Source organism: Mesoplodon bidens, assembly GCF_964165515.1.
Source record: "Mesoplodon bidens genome assembly, chromosome: 15".
Lineage (NCBI taxonomy): Eukaryota > Metazoa > Chordata > Mammalia > Artiodactyla > Ziphiidae > Mesoplodon > Mesoplodon bidens.
In genome coordinates, this window is record NC_138171.1 from 24,897,040 (window position 1) to 24,919,374 (window position 22,335).

General features: G+C 42.8%; 3 protein-coding genes across 4 annotated transcripts in view; 2 read left to right on the forward strand and 1 right to left on the reverse strand.

Annotated features, from left to right (window-relative positions):
• Nucleotides 1–2,327, reverse strand: part of ITCH (itchy E3 ubiquitin protein ligase) — a 125,185-nt gene extending 122,858 nt beyond the window's left edge. For both annotated transcript variants that reach the window (XM_081256794.1, XM_081256795.1), the window contains exon 1: nucleotides 2,224–2,327. The gene's annotated coding sequence lies outside the window, so the exon portion shown is untranslated. The remainder of the gene's footprint in view (nucleotides 1–2,223) is intronic.
• Nucleotides 1–22,335, forward strand: part of PIGU (phosphatidylinositol glycan anchor biosynthesis class U) — a 577,582-nt gene that overhangs the window by 269,995 nt on the left and 285,252 nt on the right. The gene's annotated exons all lie outside the window — the stretch shown is intronic.
• On the forward strand, nucleotides 8,479–9,251 carry LOC308629250 (S-phase kinase-associated protein 1-like). Its single transcript, XM_081256856.1, has one exon. It carries the CDS (start codon nucleotides 8,615–8,617, stop codon nucleotides 9,104–9,106), a length of 492 nt encoding a protein of 163 aa, XP_081112982.1. The 5' UTR covers nucleotides 8,479–8,614; the 3' UTR covers nucleotides 9,107–9,251.

Consider the following 22,335-nt stretch of genomic DNA (forward strand, 5'->3'; position numbering starts at 1 on the left):
TATTCTGATTTGTTAATGGGTTCTTTTGACAGAAAAGGAACCTTTTACCCAGACTGGCCCTAAAGAAATCCTCATACAAAAACAGGGCAACAATACTGCCCTAGTAAAGAACTAAATCCAATCCCTTGATCATCCCCACAGCCTCTCTACAAGGTCAAGCCTTTCACTTCTCACCTAGACCTCTGCAACAGCCACTCTTCCATCCTTTTTCACTCTTGTCACCAGAGCAATCTTTCTAAAGCAAACATCCACTCATATCACTTCCCTGTTCAAAAATGTGTATCTATTGCTAACAACATAAAACAAGTTTTTTTGCATTACACTTAGAACTTTTCATATAGTAGCCTTTTACCTTTCTGGCCTCACATCCACAGTACTCTCCTTCCGCATCCCACTCCCCGCTCTTTTTCTTCCACAATCCTCTCTATTTACGCACAGTATTAAGGTGTTTCCTCTGTCTGCCCTCCTCCCTTTCCCCATCACAATCCCCATCCTACTCATCACCTAACACGCAACTTAGGCCCAGGAGCAGATCCTTCTTCCTTCTCAGGTCAACCAGGACACAACTGGTTACCTCCTCTACTATCTCAAAGCTTTTTGGTTTATCCAAAGTATTGTTTGTCTCAATAGTTCCCAAGACTATCAGAATTGCCTGAGGCAAGTTTTAACCCAAAGGTATTAAATCAATCTCAGGGAATGAGGCCCTGAAATTTCTACTTTTCAAAAGCTCCCCTAATTATTCTAATGGTCAAATTTGGGGGCTAGTGGTTTGTCTCTTCCAATAGGTGTAAAGATAGTTCTTTAACTAATGTAGAAATGATTTATTCTAGAATACACTGAAGAAGTATTCTGCACTTGTTTATTTCATATCATATCCTTGCTGACTTGACTCATATGCTGAAGATGAAGGAATTCCTTTTGGACTCACACCCCAAAAAATTTACATTCACTGTTCAAAAAAAAGCAGGTGAATTTCCACCTTCATTTCTAAATCTTAAAAATGAAGTAATCGTACCTTGAGTAAACCTATGAATACACAGTGAAGCCTCTCACCAGAGCTGCCATGAGAACTTTACTTCGGCTGAGAAACAAATCCTTAGCCCATTTTGAGGGTGGAAATACACTGCCTTTAGTACTTCCTTAAGACCTAATTATGTCAGGAATACATGCGAGACCCCAACTAAGTACAATGATAGGTGTCTGGCTCAAGTGCCTCGTTAATTTTCAAAGAAAAATCCCACTCTTCTTTCCCCACCCCTCACTCCCAAAAAAGTATAATGAAGCTGTAGAATAATGGCAGAAAATCTAACAAGATTAAGATATGAATATAACGAAGACAACAAGCTGAGTTGTTAATGGGAACCGTGGATTTCGGGTAGTTTGAAAATTCACCTGGTTACATTGCTAACTTGGGGCCCAACGTCTACCTGGGGTAAAAAGAAAACCGTGTGTTTATCTCTCTTTGAGTCGCGGCCCGGAGCTAAGTATGAAAACTTGAATTCCCCACTTAGTCACCCCTAAGTCATGTCCTCATCACGGCTACTTTTTTCTTCTCTGCACTAAAGAAAAGGGCACTCTCAGGAGGAAGGACACTGACAGCTCCACGTCTGCAAAACTCCGCGCCGACGGCGGGCGCGGAGGAGGACGCCGGGGCCGGGACCACCATGCCGGGGGACAATGGAGGGAGGAGGGGAGTGGAAAAGAGAAGAGAGGCAGCCCCTGTACTGGGCCCCTCGCGCGAGTGGGGGCTCCAAAAAGTCTCGGGAAGGGCAGCGGGTGGCAGGTGGGCCCGGCCACCGCCCCTCGCAGGGCCACGTCGCCCGCGCCGGCCGCTGCCGCCCGGCCCCGCGCGTAGGCCGGGCCGCGGCAGAGTGGCCCCCGGGCGGGGCTGAGGGGCTCGGGGCCAGACCCTGCGGGCGCCCACTGCGGCCCAGTCCTCTCATAAGTTGGCGCCCGCGAAGCTAGGGGCTCCGGACGCCTGAGCCCAAGAGTGGCCGCTGGGTGCGTCCAGCCGACCCACCCCGACCCCCGCCGGGCCCCTGCCACTAGCCCGAGCTCCCCGCGCCCCCCACGGGCACCGGCTATGAGGGAAGAGGAAGCAGCCGCGGCTCTGGGGTCCCGGCTGACGCGCCGCACTCCTCCATCCCTCGTTCTCCTCGGACACGCTTATCCAGGACCCTCTCTCTCCCCAGAACTGCCTCCAGTGCGCCCGCGGGTTTTTACCGGGAGTCGGGGCGGCGGCGACTCTTCAGTCCCTCGACTAAGATGGCAGCCGGTCCCGAGCCCGGACCACAGCTACTAGAGCGAGTTGGCGGCCAACACGCAGGCGCCTCCAGCTCGAGAGCGATCCGGCCTACAAGCCCCAGAAGGCCTTGCGCACTAGCCCGCTGCCGGCAGGAAGAGCTCGCAGAGGCTGATGAGCGCAGCTAAATCGGGGTTTACGCTCAGTCAGGTGGGAGGGACGCTTGGATTGCTCCCAGGACCTCTAGGCTTTTTTGAAAACCCTCGTAATCACACACCAGAACCTCTAAAAGCTGTAGCTGCGGATCCAAAACTCTAGTGTGCATCAGAATCACCTGAAGGGCTTGTTAAAACTTAAGACTACTGGGCCCCACCCCCAGGGTTTCTAATTCATCAGATTTGGGATAGGACCTAATAATTTTAATAATTTACATTTCGGACAAGCTCTCTGGTGTGCTACTGGTAGGAGATCACACTTTGAGAACCACTGAACTGTAGCTTAGTCCTTAGGAAAGTACACTCAGGAGTTGCATTGATTGGATTCAACTCCACCTTTTAACAGAGTGCACTTAGGGCTGATGAAAACAGCTTACACGTAAGTGGTGCCAACATGGCAGGTGTTCTAAGAGCTGATCAATAAGATTCTTTTTTGGTTTTTAACACTTATTTATTTAGGCTGCGTGGGGTCTTAGTTGCAGTATACAGGGTCTTAGTTGCCGCATGTGGACTTCGTGTGGACTTCTTAGTTGTGGCATGCAGGAGGGATCTAGTTCCCCGACCAGCAATGGAACCCGGGCCCCATGCATTGGGAGCACGGAGTCTTACCCACTGGACCACCAGGGAAGTCCCCTGATCAATAAGATTCTTTAATCCTCACAACAAATCTATGAAGGAAGTACCTTCATTTTCCTCACTTTACAGATGCACAAACCAAGTCACAAGTTGGATAAGAACCCAGGCAGTCTGGTTTCAGAGTCCAACCTCTCAACTTCCTTCATGGGTTGTGAGAATAGGCTGTGCAAGTGGACTCAGAGGCACAACTAAGTGCTTAGTAATTAGTGACCTTTGCTATTATTGTTTAGCATGTTCCTCTTAATGAAAATAGTATTTTACCATCTGTAAAGTCACTTACACTTTTCAAATACTTTCAAATCCTCCATGTCAATGTTTCCTGCAATGTACCTTAGGAGAGCTTGTTAAACATACAGATTCCTATAAGCCCACCCCATTCACATTGTCTAGTGCAGTGGTTCTCAAACTCTAGTGCCCATCAGAATCACGTGGAGGACTTAAACCACAGTTTGCTGGGCCTCACCCCCAGGATTTCCAATTTGGTAACTCTGAGGTCAGGCCTCAGATTTTACATTTTTAACCACAGGCCACACTTGGAGAATCACTGTGGTAGGCAGTGTTTCTCACCTTTTCTTGAAATTATCATCTCTGTAAGGAACATTTTTACACTCTTTTTTTCTTTTTGGCCGCCCCACGCAGCATGTGGGATCTTAGTTCCCGGTCCAGGCCTGTGCCCCCTGCAGTGGAAGCACGGAGGTTTAACCACTGGATCGCCAGGGAAGTCCTAGGCATTTTTTCCTAAATTCCATCATGAAATTTTAATATCACAAACATACTGTTTATCAATTTATGTGCCATATATCTGTGCTTTTACAAAAAAATTGGGGGGCAGAGGGAATTCCCTGGTGGTCCAGTGGTTAGGCTCCACGCTTTCACTGTGGAGGGTGCGGGTACAGTCCCTGGTTGGGGAACTAAGATCCTGCAAGCTGCGCAGCGCCACATAACAAAAACAAAAGAATAAATTTAGAAAAAGAATTTAAAAAAATTACCTCTGCACCCCCAACCAATTTTGGTCCTATTAAGAATGGGGAAATGTGGATTTTTTAACTAGTGCCCCAGGTGATTCTTATCACTAGGCAAGATTGGGGAACACAGTGTGCCTTTAAGGTATGAGGTATTTTTATGCCCATTATACAGAGAGGGAAATGAGTCTCAAGGAAATTAGGTGAATGGTCCAGATCACTCAGCCAGGAACCAGGGATCCAACCGAAGTCCACTCCAGATTCTGTCTTCATATACAATTTTTAAACTATCTAATGTTAGGCAAAACTAATGTATGGTGTTTGAAGTCAGAACAGTGATTACCTTTGAGGGAAGGTAATACCAGGAAGGAGACAAAAAAGGGGGTTCTTGGGGCTGGTAAAAATGTTCTGTCTTGACCTGGGTGCTGGTACACTGGCATGTTCACTTTGTGAAAATTCATCAAGCTGCATACTTATGATATGTGTATTTTTCTGTATATTATATGTCAAGAAAAGTATATATAAAACAAACATATGTTTTAAATGTATACTCATTTTATTCCAAAAATGCGTCTCTTTCTACTACATGCCAGCTTCTCTAACTTTAGAGTGCATCAGAATCAGCTGGAGGGCTTATTAAAACCCAGATTGCCAAGTAACACACCCAGAATTTCTTAAGTCAGGAAGTTCTGGAATCAGGCCCAAGAATTTGCATTTCTAACAATTCCCAGGTGATGTTGATGCCTAAGAATCACATTTTGAGAACCACTATGCTGGGTGGACTATGATATCCTAACCTTCTTGCTCATACCAACAGGGTAGATTAGCTGTGATCTGGGAGGTAGAACCTAGCAGAATTAATGTCAGGCTTCTTCAGAGGCACATAGATCAAGGAGCTAGTTCTGACTATCAACATCTTACTTCAGGGGTTTTAGGGAAACCCCCTGAACCTCAGTGGCCAAATCTCTAAATAGGAATAATAGATACTGCCTCCTAGGATGTTGTGAAGATTCTAGGACATCCAGGGTAAGTAGTTAGTTGGTGGTTCTCCAAGGAGAAGCTGGGTTGGTGAGGGCAGAGAATCCCAGCCTGGGCATTTCCTCATCTCCCATGCTGTATGGTTCTGGCTCCCAAGTTCCCTGATCCAAAAGCCAGTCTAGTCTTGGCCTGATCAGAATGTAGGACTGGTGGCTAATAGAGCCTTGAGCCACCTACATCCTCCTTCTGCTTTGGACAGCCAGGTCAACCTGGGACAGGACCCAGCCCTGCTAGAGCAGGGGCAGGAAGCCTGGGAGAGGCCCCCACCAGCAAGGGAAGGAGTTTCCCAGGCCTTTGGAGAGAGAAGGAAGCAGGGATGCAGAGCTGGAAGGAGTGGGGAGAGAAACCCCAGCAGCCCACATGCCACCTGTCACTTACTGGCTTTCCCTGCAGAACACTTAGTCACGCTGCTAGTCACGCTGCTGTCCCCCCACTTCCCTGGAGTCATTCTGCATTCAATGCTAGAGGAAGGGAAACACTTGAAAAGTGGCAGAACTGTGTGTTGATGGAGAGAAGACACTGCATGGGGCTTCTGGGAGCCTCAGATCTGGGTCCAAAGAAACCACTGAAGACCTGAGGTCATGGCTCATCATTTTCCCTCTTTAAGACTGTTTTGTTGGGACTTCCCTGGTTGTCCAGTGGGTAAGACTCCACACTCCCAATGCAGGGGGCCTGGGTTTGATCCCTGGTTGGGGAACTAGACATGCGGACTCTCAGTTGCGGCATGCAACTAAGAGTCCACATGCCACAACTAAAAGATCCTGCATGCCGCAACTAAGACCTGGTGCAGCCTAAATAAATAAATAAATAAATATTTTTTAAAAAAGGGACTTCCCAGGTGGCACAGTGGTTAAGAATCCACTGCCAATGCAGGGGACACAGGTTTGAGCCCTGGTCCAGGAAGCTCCCACATGCCACGGAGCAGCTAAGCCCATGTGCCACAACTACTGAACCCGTGCTCTAGTGCCCGTGAGGCACAACTACTGAGCCCACATGGCCCAACTACTGAAGCCTGAGCACCTAGACCTCGTGCTCTGCAACAAGAGAAGCCACCGCAACGAGAAGCCCGCATACTGCAAGGAAGCCCCCGCTTGCTGCAACTAGAGAAAGCTCACTTGCAGCAGTGAAGACCCAATGCAGGCAAAAAATAAATAAATAAATAAATAATTTTTTTAAAAAAGACTGTTTTGTCATCTGCAAAATGAGGTACACAAGTTCTGTCCCTAGTCACCTCAGTCCCTCCCTCCCAGGTAGGGTTGCCAGATTTAGAAAATAAAAATGTAGGAAGGGGCTTCCCTGGTGGCGCAGTGGTGGAGAATCTGCCTGCCAATGCAGGGGACACAGGTTCGAGCCCTGGTCTGGGAGGATCCCACATGCCGCAGAGCAACTGGGCCCGTGACCCACAACTGCTGAGCCTGAGTGTCTGGAGCCTGTGCTCCGCAACATGAGAGGCCACGATAGTGAGAGGCCCGCGCACCGCGATGAAGAGTGGCCCCCGCTCGCCGCAACTAGAGAAAGCCCTCGCACAGAAACGAAGACCCAACAAAGTCAAAATTTAATTAATTAATTAATTTAAAACAACAACAACAACAACAAAAACCCAAATGGTTCTTTAAAAAAAAAAAAAAGTAGGATGCTCAGTTAAATTTGAGCTGCAATAAAAAATTAATATTTTTTAGTATAAATATGTGACAAATGCTGCATGTAACATTCCTACACTCATTTTTTAAACTGTTTATCTAAAATTCAGATTAAATTGGGCATCATGTATTTTATTTGGTAACCCTACTTCCAGGGCTTTATACACTTTCTCCATTGGGGTAGTGAAATTAAATGCCTCCAAGGACCAGTAATAAATAGCCATAAACAGTGCTCAGCACCTCCTCCTGCAGTTTTTGGGAGGACTTAGTTTCAGAGGAGCATTTGCAGGACTGAAGAACTCCCTGAGATAATAAACAGCATGCCAGAGCTTCTCCTAGTCCTGTTCATTATCCTCAGTACCTCTTTTCTTGCTCTCAAACATGAAGTTGTCCCTCTCCTAGGAAAGCCCCATTGGCCCATAGCTACAGATTGCAGATCAGAATCACTTCTTGCCCACAGTTCTCACTGGAAATGTCTATCCTAAACTGAAATATACCTGTCTTTAAAAAAAAAAAAAGTCATGCCTGCAAATTCCTCAAGCAAAAATGGAATCAAGAGACAAGCATCCAGGTCACATTATGCAAGATGGAAAGGTGTCATCAGACCAGTAACTCCGGGGAATCTTAGAACTCAGCCTTGACTCATGTAAACTTCAGAGGCGGTAAAGGCTGCAATTAGAGATATAGGAACATGTGACTTTGTTTTCAGTCCTGGAGGACCTTCTAAACTTGGAGGGAGGAGGGGCAGGTCCTGAAAGGTCAAATGCTTCAGTCACGTGTGTTCAGGCTGCTTCCTCAACTGTGAAACAGGACTAAACTCTTAGGGTTGTGAGGAGGATAAAATGAGAGAGTGTTAACACAATACAGGACCATAGTAAGTGTTCAATTAAAATTAGTGCTTGATTTTTCACATGAGGCAGCTGTGTGCCAAAGAGGTTTGAGGACTTGCCTGAGATCAACTAGTAACTGGTGGAGTGGGATTCAAATTTGGTCAGCTGACTCTAGAGCCCTCACTTTTATCCTTTAAGCCAGTATCTTCCAAGGGGTTGTGCATTGATGATGCACACAAAATGATTTTAGGTGGTACCAAAAGTGGCCATAAAAAAAACAACAAAAAAAACAGGGCCTCCCTGGTGGTACAGTGGTTAAGAATCCACCTGCCAATGCAGCTGACACGGGTTTGAGCCCTGGTCCCAGAAAATCCCACATACATGCAACAGAGCAAATAAGCCCATGCGCCACAACTACTGAGCCTGTGCTCTAGAACCCACGAGCCATAACTATTGAGCCCGCGAGCCACAACTATTGGGCCCATGTGCCACAACTACTGAAGCCCGGCCACAACTATTGGGCCCACGTGCCACAACTACTGAAGCCTGCGTGCCTAGAGCCTGTGCTCTGCAACAAGAGAAGCCACGACAATGAGAAGCCCGTGCACTGCAATGTAGAGCAGCCCCCGCTCACTGCAACTAGAGGAAGTCCACGCACAGCAACGAAGACCGAACACAGCCAAAAATAAAAACAAATAAATAAATTAATTTAAAAAAACCAAAACAGGGCCTCCCTGGTGGCGCAGTGGTTGAGAGTCCGCCTGCCGATGCAGGGGATACGGGTTCGTGCCCCGGTCTGGGAGGATCCCATATGCCGCGGAGCGGCTGGGCCCGTGAGCCATGGCCTCTAGGCCTGCGCGTCCGGAGCCTGTGCTCCGCAACGGGAGAGGCCACAACAGTGAGAGGCCCGCATACCGCAAAAAGAAAAAAAAAAAAAAAAAAAAACCAAAACAGGTGTTGGCCTTGTTCTCCGTTTTTGTGTTTTTCTTTTTGCAGACGCTGCCCTGCTCTCATCAGCCTCTGGCCTGCCATCTCCTTGAATCCTAACACCATGCCTTCAATTAAGTTGCAGAGTTGTGATGGAGAGATATTTGAAATTGATGTTGAAATTGCGAAACAATCTGTGACTATTAAGACCATATTGGAAGATTTGGGAATGGATGATGAAGGAGATGATGATCCAGTCCCCTTGCCAAATGTTAATGCAGCAATATTAAAAAAGGTCATTCAGTGGTGCACCCACCACAAGGATGATCCTCCTCCTCCTGAGGATGATGAGAGCAAAGAAAATCGAACAGATGATACCCCTGTTTGGGATCAAGAATTCCTGAAAGTTGACCAAAGAACACTTTTTGAGCTAATACTGGCAGCAAATTACTTAGACATCAAAGGCCTGCTTGATGTTACCTGCAAGACTGTTGCCAATATGATCAAGGGGAAAATTCCTGAGGAGATTCGAAAGACATTCAATATCAAAAATGATTTTACTGAAGGAGAGGAAGCCCAGGTACGCAAAGAGAACCAGTGGTGTGAGGAGAAGTGAAACTTTGTGTCTGATGCTGTAACACTGTTAAGGATTGTTCCAAATACTAGTTGCACTGCTTTGTTTATAGTTGTTAATATTAGAAAAACAGTCCACAAATGCAGCAGCAAATCAGTTGTATTAGCAGAATGTTGTCCTCACTGCATGTGTAGTTTCAGTACAGATTCCAAACTTATGGCTCAGTTTCTTCTAGTATGATCAAAAGTTCTTTTTTCTTTGTTCTGAATAAAATTGAACCGTGGGTTCTCTATAGAAAGTGGCATTTTGGGCTTTCCCTCTTTTTGTAAAGCAATTTCTGCCTAGTTTATTGTCCAGTTAACTTTAGTTTAGTGACTTTTAAAAGTTGGCATTGGAAATAAAGCAACTTGCAAAAATTTTTCTGAAATAGAAAACAACAAAAACTTTTCATTATGAAAAATTTCAAAGATATATAAAAGAAAAGAAAATAGTATAATGAATTTCCAGCTTCACCCAGCTTCAAATAGCAACTCATTAACAATAGCTTTCATCTATTACCTCTGCCGATGGCTTCTTTTGAAGCAAATGCCAGACATCATATTATTTCATATGTAACTATTTTGGTAGAATTTGGTATGGTAATTTTTAAAATTTTAATTTTATTGAAGTATAGTTGATTTACAATGTTGCATTAATTTCTCTGCACAGCAAAGTGATTCAGTTATACATATATATGCATTCCTTTTCATATTCTTTTCTATTATGGTTTATCACAGGGTATTAAATATAGTTCCCTGTGCTATACAGTGCAAGCTTGTTTATCCATTCTCTATATAATAGTTTGCATCTGCTAATCCCCAACTCCCAATCCATCCCTGTGCCAACACCCTCCATACAAAAATCTCTTAAAACTTGGTAATAAGAAGACAAACAACCCCATCTAAAAAGGGGCAATAGGGACTTCCCTGGTGGTGCATTGGTTAAGAATCTGCCTGCCAATGCAGGGGACATGGGTTTGAGCCCTGGTCCGGGAAGTTCCCACATGCTATGGAGCAACTAAGCTGGTGCGCCACAGCTGCTGAGACTGCGCTTTACAGCCGGTGAGCCACAACTACTGAATCCCGTGCGCCTAGAGCCCGTGCTCCACAACAAGAGAAGCCACCATAAACAGAAGCCTGTGCACCGCAATGAAGAGTAGCCCCCGCTCACCGCAACTAGAGAAAGCCCCCGTGCAGCAACAAAGACCCAACGCAGCCATAAATAAATAAATAAATTAATTAATTAAAAAAATTTTTTTAATTAAAAAATAAAAAGGGGCAATAGATATGAACACATTTCACTAAAGAAAGTACAGGAATAAGCACATGAAAAGATGCCCAACATCATTAGCCATTAGTGAAAAACAAAATAAGATGCCATTTTATACCCACTAGAGTGGTTATTTAAAAAAAAAAAAAACAGACAATAACAAAGTTGGCAAGAATGTGGAGAAACAGGAAGTCTCATACTTTGCTGGTAGAAGTGTAAAATGGTACAGCCACTTTGGAAAACAGTCTGCTCGTTTCTTCAAAAGCTAAACATAAATTTATCATATGGCCCAACAATTCCACTTCTACATATATGACCCAACAATTCCACTTCTATGTATCTACCCAAGAAAAATGAAAAAAATGAATGCCAATGACTTGCATGTGACTGTTCACAGCAGCATTTTTCATAATAGCCAAAAAGTGGGGGGAAGAAATTTAAATGTCAATCAATTGATGAATGAATTTTAAAAACGTGCCATATCCATACAATGGAATACTATTCAGTAATAAAAAGGAATGAGCTATTGATACATGCTATGTCATGAATGAACCTGAAAACCATCAAGCTAAAGGAAAGAATCCAGACACAAAAGGTCATATATTGTATATTGAATTCCATGTATTTGAAATGTCCAGAAAAGGCAAATTTATAGAAACAGAAGGTAGACGAGTGGTTGCCTGGAACAGGAGGTAGGAATGGGAAATAACCCATGTAAATGACCATGAGGGGTCTTATTAGAGTGATGAAAATGTTCTAAAAATAGCTTATGATAATGATTGAAAAACACAATAAATTTACTACAAATCATTGAATTGTAGATTTTATGGTATGTCAATTATACTTTTTATAAAGTTGTTTTAAAAAACACATATGCCAGTTGTTCCAGCAGTTCCATGTCTAAGAATTTAGCCTTTAGATAAATAGACAATGAGCAAAATAGCAGATGAACATGTGATCCATCATAACATTGTTTGTAATAGGAAAAGATTGGAAATAAGGACAAAGTCCATCAGTAGAGGATAAGATAAATTATGGTACCAGAAAATTACGCCAGCCTTAAAAAAAAAAAAAAAAAAAGGAGCAAGGCAGATCTACATGTACTGATATGAAACCATCTCCAATTTATTTAGGAAATAAGGTCTAAGCATTTGGTCAAAAATAAAAATGAGGGCGTCCCTGGTGGCACAGTGGTTGAGAGTCTGCCTGCCGATGCAGGGGACATGGGTTCGTGCCCCGGTCCGGGAAGATCCCACATGCTGCGGAGCGGCTGGGCCCATGAGCCGTGGCCGCTGAGCCTGCGCATCCGGAGCCTGTGCTCCGCAACGGGAGAGGCCACAACAGTGAGAGCCCCGCATACCGCAAAATAAATAAATAAATAATAAAAATAAAAATGAATAGATTACATATTCATTTGCTTGTATATGCATAGCACATCTCTGGATGACACAAAGGAAGAGAATAAGATTGTATATCTCTTAAAGAAATTGAGTGGTTGCGGGACAAAGTAGGAGGAAAACATTTTCATACTTTTTAAATAATGTATCAGATACCTATATTAGCTATTTGAAAATTTTTAAATTAAAAAATTTTTTGAGAACTTAACTAAAATCGTTAAGTTTTTTTTAAAGTGGGTTGATTTAAAGAAAAATATGAGTAAGTCTCATCACAGAGTGTACACAGACAAGGACAAACTACTAAGGCAGGGTGTGGACAAGTGTGGCTGGGAGCCAGCCCAGGGCCATCCTTCACGGCTGCCAGCCTGGGCTTGCCTATCTGGTGGCTCCACACCTCACTCAGCCTGGCCTGAGGCTGGAGAGGGACAGAGGCTGAGCCCTGATCCCTGAGCCTTCCAGACACTGCGCAGCACAGTGGTCATGAAAGTTGTCTCGTATTTGTGACTGCTGTCTAGGAGGGTCAGAATAGGCTCATGTCACAAGCACAGAGTTCCCAGCCAGCAGGCTGCATACAATCCTGCTGCCTCCAGGGATGGTCAGGCCACCTGGGTCTTTTGGACACCCAGGGCCATCCCTCAGTCCCAGAGGGTGGAAAGAGGAAGAGCTTTCTCCCACTCCTTTGCAGTTGAGGTGTGGAGTTCAGGATGTGGAGTCAACCTGATTTTGCTGCTTATTTGCTGTGTGACCTCAGGCAAGTCACCTAACTTCTCTGAGCTTCCATTCCCTCAGTTGTAAACATGGAAATGATACTTTTAGAAATATATATAGATGAAATAAAGCAATATACCAAGAAAAGTAAGGGAACAACCCCAATGTTATCAATAGGAGAATTAATAAAATTAATTATGCCACGTTTATACATATAGCAATAAAAAGAACAAACCATTACCACAGGCAAAAGTATAGATGAATTGCACAAATATAACAATGAGTGACAGAAGCCAGACAAAAAAGAGTACCCATCATGAGAAGTGTACTTTTTTAATGTTTAAGAACAGGCAAAACAAACATAAGGTGATAGAGATAAGAATACTGGTTACCCCAGAGCAGGAAGAATTATCAGGAGGGGAGCCTCCCTCATGAGGCAGCCTTCTGAGGCATGGAAAATGTTCTATATGTTGATCTGGTTACACAAAAATCTGTACATACACACATATAAGTTTGAATTGTACACTTAATATTTGTGATTTTACTTCATATACATGTTATAATTCAATAGGCATTTTTAAAAATAAAAAAGAGAGGGAATGATGAGCATAATATTCAAGAGGATGGTTATCTTGGTCAGGAAAAGAGTTGGGTGGGGAAGAGGGTATAGTGTTAGATACAGGTTATTGTCAAGGCTCTGCATTTTGTTGTGGGGTGGTGGCTTCACAAGTGCCTATATCATTACTTTAAAAAATTAAATAACTCAAAAATAATTTTAAAATAATACAAATGATACAGATACCTGATAGGGTTGTAGGGTGTATCAATTGGGATTCTTAACTGCAATAAAAAAATAAATAAAACGGGGCTTCCCTGGTGGCGCGATGGTTGAGAGTCTGCATGCTAATGCAGGGGACACGGGTTCGAGCCTGGCCTGGGAGGATCCCACGTGTCGCGGAGCAACTGGGCCCGTGAGCCACAACTACTGAGCCTGCGCGTCCGGAGCCTGTGCTCCCCAACAAGAGAGGCCGTGACAGTGAGAGGCCCGCGTACTGCAAAAAAAAAAAAAAAAAAAAAAAAGATGTTGGGTGGCTCATAGAATCTCCATGAGAGCCTGAGCACCAGGCCTGGGGGCTGTGTACTGTTAGGAACAACTCTCAAAATCACCCTGAGGATTCCAGCCAGGAGAGATGCCAGGGTCACTGTTGCAGGGAACAGACACTACAGCTTTCTCTGCCAACCCTGAGCTCTGAGTTCTACCAGCAGCTACTACCCTCACTTCTCTGTGCCTCATTTATGAAATAGAAACAATATTTTATTTATATTTTTATACATATGTTTATTTATTTAGGGGTGTGTGGACATGTATGTGAAATGTGTGTAAAGGGCTAGTCCAGATGCCAGGAACACTGTAAGTGCCTACTCACTTAGGGTTAGCAATGATAAGGTCACATGGCAGCTGGCAGGACTAGTTCTGGAATGCAGGTAAGACACCCCCAGAGATTCCAAGCAATTCTTGGAGGAGACTTGATAGGAGATGCCAGCTTGCATTGGCAGATGGAGGCCAGGAAACACGGAATTATTTTGAAAAGTTATTTTAATGAGACTGTGCTATACTGGTTCAAAGGCTGTCTTGTCCATTATCTTATTTAATTTTCATGATTTGCAAAGGGCAAGGACTGTGAGAGCCAGAAATATTCTGGATTGACTACAGCTCTGCAACATCCCAGCTGTGTGGTCCTGGACAAGTGATGTAATCTCTCTGAGTCCCAGTGCTCTCATCTGTAAAATGGGGACAATAATGAGATGTCGTGAGGACCAAATGAGAGAAGATATATGCCAAGCTTGGCATAGAGTGGGTGCTTGATAAAGGTAATAGAAACAGGTGTTGTTATTTTCATTATCACTATCATTTCTCCTACAGTCCATGTAAGAAGAAGGTGTAGCCATGAGACAGACTAGGCCATGAACAGCAGGATCTGGAACTATAGACTCAGCTACCAGGGTAGAACAAATTCTGGAGACAGCCAGCTAAAGGTGAGGAGAAGAAGTCCACTACAGAGGGAAGAATGCAGGATTCAGAGATGATGGGGGCAGGTGACTGGGGTAACCCATTCAGTCGTTGGCATGAGGTGGCCTGGTACAGAAGAAGAGACAGGAGGAACTCAGAGACCCAGCCCCAGAGGCTGAACTCACTGATTCAACAGCAGAATAATAGTTTGACCCAGGCTCTGAGGTTAGGTAGAGCTGGCTTCAAATCCCAGCCTCAATGCCAAGATCACTATAGGACCTTGAGAATGTTCCTCATCATCTCTGACCTCTGTTTCCTCCCCTGTGGAAAGACTGATTGTCTTACTTCTCACTTCTACTACTGTCATCCTTCTAAAATGATTGGTTCAACATGAGAGCTTTCCTTGGTCTCCTCATTTCCAGTGACCTTGGTCTCCCGGGGTCATACCTGCACACCAAGTCTGAACCCTCAATTTTCCTTTACCACCTCCTCCCTTCCGTCCTTGAACTCTCTGAGACCACAAGTTCTGAGGACCAAAACTTCACCTAGTATTCCCATTGTTACTATGTTTTTTTCTTTTCTCAAATCTATAGGATCTGAAGTCTGCCCTCTTTCTTATTCTTTTTTTTTTTTCAGTAGAAGTATGGTTGCTTTACAATGTTGTTAATTTCTGCTGTACAGCAAAGTGATTCAGTTACTTTCTTTTTCATATTCTTTTCTATTAGGGTTTATTGCAGGATGTTGAATATACATAGTTCCTGGTGCTATACAGGAGGACCTTGTTGTTTATATTGTCACTATTAATATTGGTATGGTAATTTTGGAACTATTGCATGTATCATGTAGGATAAAGCAAATAAGTAAATATGTTACTATTAGGAATCAAAAGTTTTCATAAAAGGGAAAAGAGATCTGAATATAAAGTCAAAGAAGTTCAGAAAAAACATTTATGAGTTGGAAAAAATATATAACCTCATGATTACATATACATTCATTCCTAGATTTACCCAATGAACGGGAGGGCCTGGAAGTAATTATAAATCAGTAGCGATGAGCGTAACTTGAGCCCAAATCTTATTCTTTAAAATTGGCCTGGGCTCTTTGGAGAAATGGTTGATTCTAGAGCTTGCAGAGGAAAAATATAAGCAGAGTCTGGAACATCTTGTTATGCCAAAAAATATGAATGCACTCAGGTGTGTCAATAGGAAGCAAAAAACAGCTCGAAGAGGCTTTTACTGACTAAATTTGGGACAATGTGAGTATTAACAACAAAAAATGAATGTAATTAATTATAAAACATTGAATAAATAAAAATCTATGAGTTTATAAAATAACACAGAGAGATGTAGAACTCACTTGCCACTGTTGGAAATGAATATTTATTTAAAATAAGTAATTGCAGTAAAGTGTTTATTTATTATTGTTTTTTAAATATTTATTTTATTTATTTATTTGGTTGTAGCAGGTCTTAGTTGCAGCATGTGCGCTCCTTACTTGCGGCATTCAAATTCTTAGTTGAGGCATGCAGGTGGGATCTAGTTCCCTGACCAGGGAGCAAACACGGGGCCCTGCATTGGGAGAGTGGAGTCTTAACCACTGCACCACCAGGGAAGCCCTGGAGATGACTATTATGTTGGCTCTTTACTCTAATTATTGGTTATTAAAAGGAAAGAGTTGGGCTTCCCTGGTGGCGCAGTGGTTGAGAGTCCGCCTGCCGATGCAGGGGACATGGGTTTGTGCCCCGGTCCGGGAAGATCCCACATCCCGCGGAGCGGCTGGGCCCATGAGCCATGGCCACTGAGCCTGTGCGTCTGGAGCCTGTGCTCTGCAATGGGAGAGGCCAAAACAGTGAGAGGCCCGTGTACCACAAAAAAAAAAAAAAAAAAAAAAAGGAAAGAGTTAAGCATTTCACCTGTGTTCTTAGTAGGACCTGTAATTCATTCTTAGGAGAAAGGAAAACTCTTCCTTGCAGAAGAGTGATACTTGGAACAGGATAGAAAGCCCAGAGATAAACCCACACACCTATGGTCACCCTATCTTTGATAAAGGAGGCAAGAATATACAATAGAGAAAAGACAGTATCTTCAATAAGTGGTGCTGGGAAAACTGGACAGCTACATGTAAAAGAATGAAATTAGAACACTCCCTAACACCGTATACAAAAATAAACTCAAAATGGATTAAAGACCTAAATGTAAGGCCAGACACTATAAAACTCTTAGAGGAAAACATAGGCAGAACACTGTATAACATAAATCACAGCAAGATCTGTTTTGACTCACCTCCTAGAGAAATAGAAATAAAAACAAAAATAAACAAAGGGGGGTTTCCCTGGTGGCGCAGTGGTTAAGAATCTGCCTGCCAATGCAGGGGATGTGGGTTTGAGCCTTGGTCCAGGAAGATCCCACATGCTGCAGAGCAACTAAGTCTGTGCGTCGCAGCTACTGAGCCTGCGTGCCACAATGCGCCACAGCTACTGAGCCTGCGTGCCACAACTACTGAAGCCTGTGTGCCTAGAGCCTGTGCTCCGCAACAAGAAAAGCCACTGCAATGAGAAGTCCGTGCACCACCATGAAGAGTAGCCCCGGCTCGGCACAACTAGAGAAAGCTGGTGCCCAGCAACAAAGACCTAACACAGCCAAAAATAAATAAATAAATAAAATTTTAAAATAAAAATAAATAAATAAACAAAGGGGACCTAATGAAACTTAAAAGCTTTTGCCCAGCAAAGGAAACCATAAACAAGATGAAAAGACAACCCCCAGAATGGGAGAAAATATTTGCAAACGAAGGAACTGACAAAGGATTAATCTCCAAAATATACAAGCAGCTCATGCAGCTCAGTATCAAAAAAACAAACAACAGGGCTTCCCTGGTGGCGCAGTGGTTGGGAGTCTGCCTGCCAATGCATGGGACACGGGTTCATGCCCCGGTCCAGGAAGATCCCACGTGCCGCGGAGCGGCTGGGCCCGTGAGCCATGGCCGCTGAGCCTGCACGTCCGGAGCCCGTGCTCCGCAACAGGAGAGGCCACAACAGTGAGAGGCCTGCATACTGCAAACAAACAAACAAACAAACAAACAACCCAATCCAAAAATGGGCAGAAGACCTAAATAGACATTTCTCCAAAGAAGATATACAGATTGCCAACAAACACATGAAAAGATGCTCAACATCACTAATCATTAGAGAAATGCAAATCCAAACTGCAATGAGGTATCACCTCACAACGGTCAGAATGGCCATCACCAAAAAATCTACAAACAATAAATGCTGGAGAGGGTGTGGAGAAAAGGGAACCCTCTTGCACTGTTGGTGGGAATGTAAATTGATACAGCCACTATGGAGAACAGTATGGAGGTTCCTTAAAACACTCAAAATAGAACTACCATATGACCCAGCAATCCCACCTGGGTATATACCCTGAGAAAACCATAATTCAAAAAGAGTCATGTACCACAATGTTCATTGCAGCTCTATTTACAATAGCCAGGACATGGAAGCAACCAAAGTGTCCATTGACAGATGAATGGATAAAGATGTGGCACATATATACAATGGAATATTACTCAGCCATAAAAAGAAACGAAATTGAGTGAGGTGGATGGACCTAGAGTATGTCATACAGAGTGAACTAAGTCAGAAAGAGAAAAACCAATACCATATGATAACACATATATATGGAATCTAAAAAAAAATGATGAACCTAGGGGCAGGACAGGAATAAAGACACAGATGTAGAGAATGGACTTGAGGACACGGGGAGGGGGGAAGGGTAAGCTGGGACGAAGCGAGAGAGTAGCATTGACATATATACACTACCAGATGTAAAATAGATAGCTAGTGGGAAGCAGCCACATAGCACAGGGAGATCAGCTCGGTGCTTTTCGACCACCTAGAAGGGTGGAATAAGGAGAGTGGGAGGGAGACGCAAGAGGGAGGGGATATGAGGATATACGTATGCATATAGCTGATTCACCTTGTTGTACAGCAGAAACTAGCACAACACTATAAAGCAATTATACTCCAATAAAGATGTTAAAAAAAAGAGTGATGCTAATAAATGTAGAAAGAATGATAGAATCAAAAAAATTTGATTACCATTTTGCATCTCCCACTGAAATGATTGATGAATGATAATCAGTGGCTGCTAAAACTGAAACTGAGTCCCCTTAAACTGAGTTCCCTTACTGAGTTTATGATCAACCTCTCTAACCAAAACTTTATTACCTTTCTTGTCCCTGTTCCCCTCAGGACTGAAGAGTATCAAGGAAAAGTGGGGATTAAAACAAAGCAGGACCCTGCAGGGCCTTCCTGGGTACAAAAGCCCCTTTGTGTCCCCCCATTTCTTGTTTATAGGGAAAAGGCTTTAGTCTCCTTGGCCTTCCCTGAGTTCCAAAGAGCAGACCCAAGCAGTTACTGATGAGAGAAGTGAGGGAATGCAGAAACAAAGGAAAAGCAGTTAAGCAAGAAAAGCAATGACAAATGCAGCAATAAGAGTCCTAGTTCCTCCTCAAGGAATATATGTAAAAATCTGACGTATCTTTCAGCTGTTCTGCAGAAACTAAGACCCCCACCCAGGTGGAGGATGGTGACTACGTGCTGACCACAAGCACTAGACCTCAGACTGGTTGGAATCAGAAAGCTGATGATTAAGATTCCTGAAACACCACCCTGTTACCTCACCACCAACCAATCAGAGTCCACAAGCTGCAACCCTCACTCTAAATGTTGTCTCTAAAAACCCTTCCCTGAAAGCCATCAGGAAGTTCAGGTCTTTTGAGCTCAAGCTGCCGGTTCTCCTTGCTTGGTGCCCTACAGTAAACACTGGACTTCCCTTCACCACAACCCGGTGTCAGCAGATTGGCTTTACTGCGTGGCAGGTGAGTGGACCCAGTTTGGTTCAGTAACAAAACCATCGGTGAAAGGCTGATGTTTCCACCATCACAATGTATCACCCCACAGATGATAACTGCAAAGAGGAAATAGATCCTTTTTCCAAAAGAGAGATCTGGCAGTCAGTCACCACCTTAACCAATTGATCAACATTAGCATCACTTATAGAGGGACAGCCTGACATGATGTGCCAACAGAAGTGGTACAATATGAAGTACCTGACATGACTGATGAAGCACTGTATTTTGGCCCAAACTGCTTATCCCAAATATAATGAGACCTTTAGAACTAGTTTCCAATATATAGGAATCATAAAAGGCAGAGGAATAAATTAAATAACACCACAATTAATGACAGAATGTAAGACATTCCTCAAGACAATTGGCTTTGTCTTTTCAAAAATATCAGAGCCATGGAAAGTAAGAAGAGGAGGGTGACTGCTCTTCTAGACTAGAGGAACTAAAAAGATATAAAACCAAAATACTTTGTCAACCTTCAGTGGATTCTGGTTCCAAAAAAAAAGCTATAAAATGAGCAATTAAGAACGTCTGATTATGGACTGGAAATGAGATATTAGGGAATTATTCATTTTCCTGCATGTGATAATGATATGGTTATGAAGGAAAATGTCCTTCTTTTTAGGGCATGTACACTGAGATTCACAGGGCTGAAGTTTCATGATGTCTAACACTCATTATCAAAAAGTTTAGCAAAACAAACAAACAAATGAACCAACAGTAAAAAAAACCCACACACTCATACACACACACACCTATGTGTAGAGAAAGCAAATATGGCAAAATGTTAACAATTGTTAACTCTGGATGTTGAGTGTATGGGTGATCATTGTACTATTTTCTCAACTTTTCTGTATATTTGAATATTTTCAAAATTAAAATATATTTTATAAAAGTAAAATTACCATCCCCTGTGCCAGTGACTCCAATTTTATTTCTACAGCTCAGACCCTTCCTTTGAGCCTGGAGGGTAATATACTAAAAATGTCAATAGTGGTTATATTTGGGTAGTGTGATGGTGGGTGATCTTTTTTCTTCATCTCTTTTTATATATTTTTCCAGATTTTACTGAACATATGTTACTCTTCTGGGTAAAATTAAAAACAAAACAAAACAAAAAACTTGACGTAAATAAATATACATTATTTGAAGACAAGCTTAGATGATCCACCAGAACGCCAACAGTAGATTTGTTGGGATTATATGGAATTTAGGGTTTCTTTGAAGCTTCAAATGTTCTGTAACAGTATTCTAAAAGCTTACAGGGCCTTAAAATCACTTGGGGATCTTTTAAAAACAACTTTATTAAAGTATAATTAACATAATGTAAACTGTTCACATTTAAAGTGTGAAATTTGTTGGGGGTAGTGATAAATTGGGAGATTGGGATTGACATATACACACTACCATATATAAAATAGATAACTAATAAGGACCTACTGTATAGCGCAGGGAACTCTACTCAATACTCTGTAATGACCTATATGGGAAAAGAATCTGAAAAAGAGTGGATGGGGGCTTCCCTGGTGGTGCAGTGGTTAAGAATCCGCCTGCCAATGCAGGGGACATGGGTTCAATCCCTGCCCCGGGAAGATCCTACATGCTGCAGAGCAACTAAGCCCGTGCGCCACAACTACTGAGCCTGCGCTCTAGAGCCTGCGAGCCGTAACTACTGAAGCCCACGTGTCACAACTACTGAAGCCCGCGTGCCTAGAGCCTGTGCTCTGCAACAAGAGAAGCCACCACAATGAGAAGCCCGTACACCACAACAAAGAGTAGCCCCCGCTCACTGCAAATAGACAAAAAAGCCCGAGTGCAGCAGCAAAGACCCAACACAGCCAATAAATAAATAAAAAGAGGAAAAAAAAGCTCTATTAAAAAAAAAAAGAAAAGAAAGAGTGGATAGGGAATTCCGTGGCGGTCCAGTAGTTAGGACTCTGTGCTGCCACTGCAGGGGGCCCGGGTTCGATCCCTGGTCAGGGAACTAAGATCCCACAAGCCATGTGGTATGGCCAAAAAACCAAAAAAGTGGATATATATATATATGTGTAACTGCTTCACTTTGCTGTACGCCTGAAACTAATACAACATTGTAAATCAACTATACTCCAATAAAATTTTTTTAAAAAGAAAAACAAATTAAGTGTGAAACTTGATAAATTTTGACTTATGAAAAGACCCATGAAACGAAAAATATCCGTCACTCTCCCAAATTTCCTCATATCCTTTGGTAATCTCCTCTTTATGCCCCTCCCTAGGCAACCACTGATCTGCTTTGTATCACTATAGGTTAGTTCATATTTTTTTAGAATTTTATGTAAATAGAATCATATAGTATGTACTCTTTTGTGCCTGGTTTCTTTCACTCAGCATCATTATTCTGAGATTCATCCACACTGTAGCATGTATCAATAGTTCATTTGTTTTTACTGATGAACAGTATACCATTGTATGGATATACCATCATTTTTTAATCTATTCAACAGTTGATGGACATTTGGATTGTTTCCAGTTTTTGGAATACATACTCATTGGAATAAAGCTGCTATGAACATTTATATACAAACCTTTGTGAGAACATATGCTTTCATTTCTCCTGGAAAATGCCTAGGAGTGGAATTTCTATATCATGTGGTATATGTACTTTTAAGAAGCTGCCCAATTATTTTCTTTTTTTTTTTTGGTATGGATATTGCGTTTATTTGAGAAAATCATAAACATAGCCTTTTAAATAAAATGGCAAACATAAGAACCAAAGTCAGTTGCTATCCACATGAAGAATAGAACATGACATGTACCTTAGTTTAACTTCCAGAAAACAAAATAATCAAATAATCTAGTGGACAAAAGAAAGATGCTTGCAGTCTGAAAGTATTATCAATCAATTCTACAAATTTTAAAGCTACATAGGTCCTTAGAGATAATCTAGTCACTTG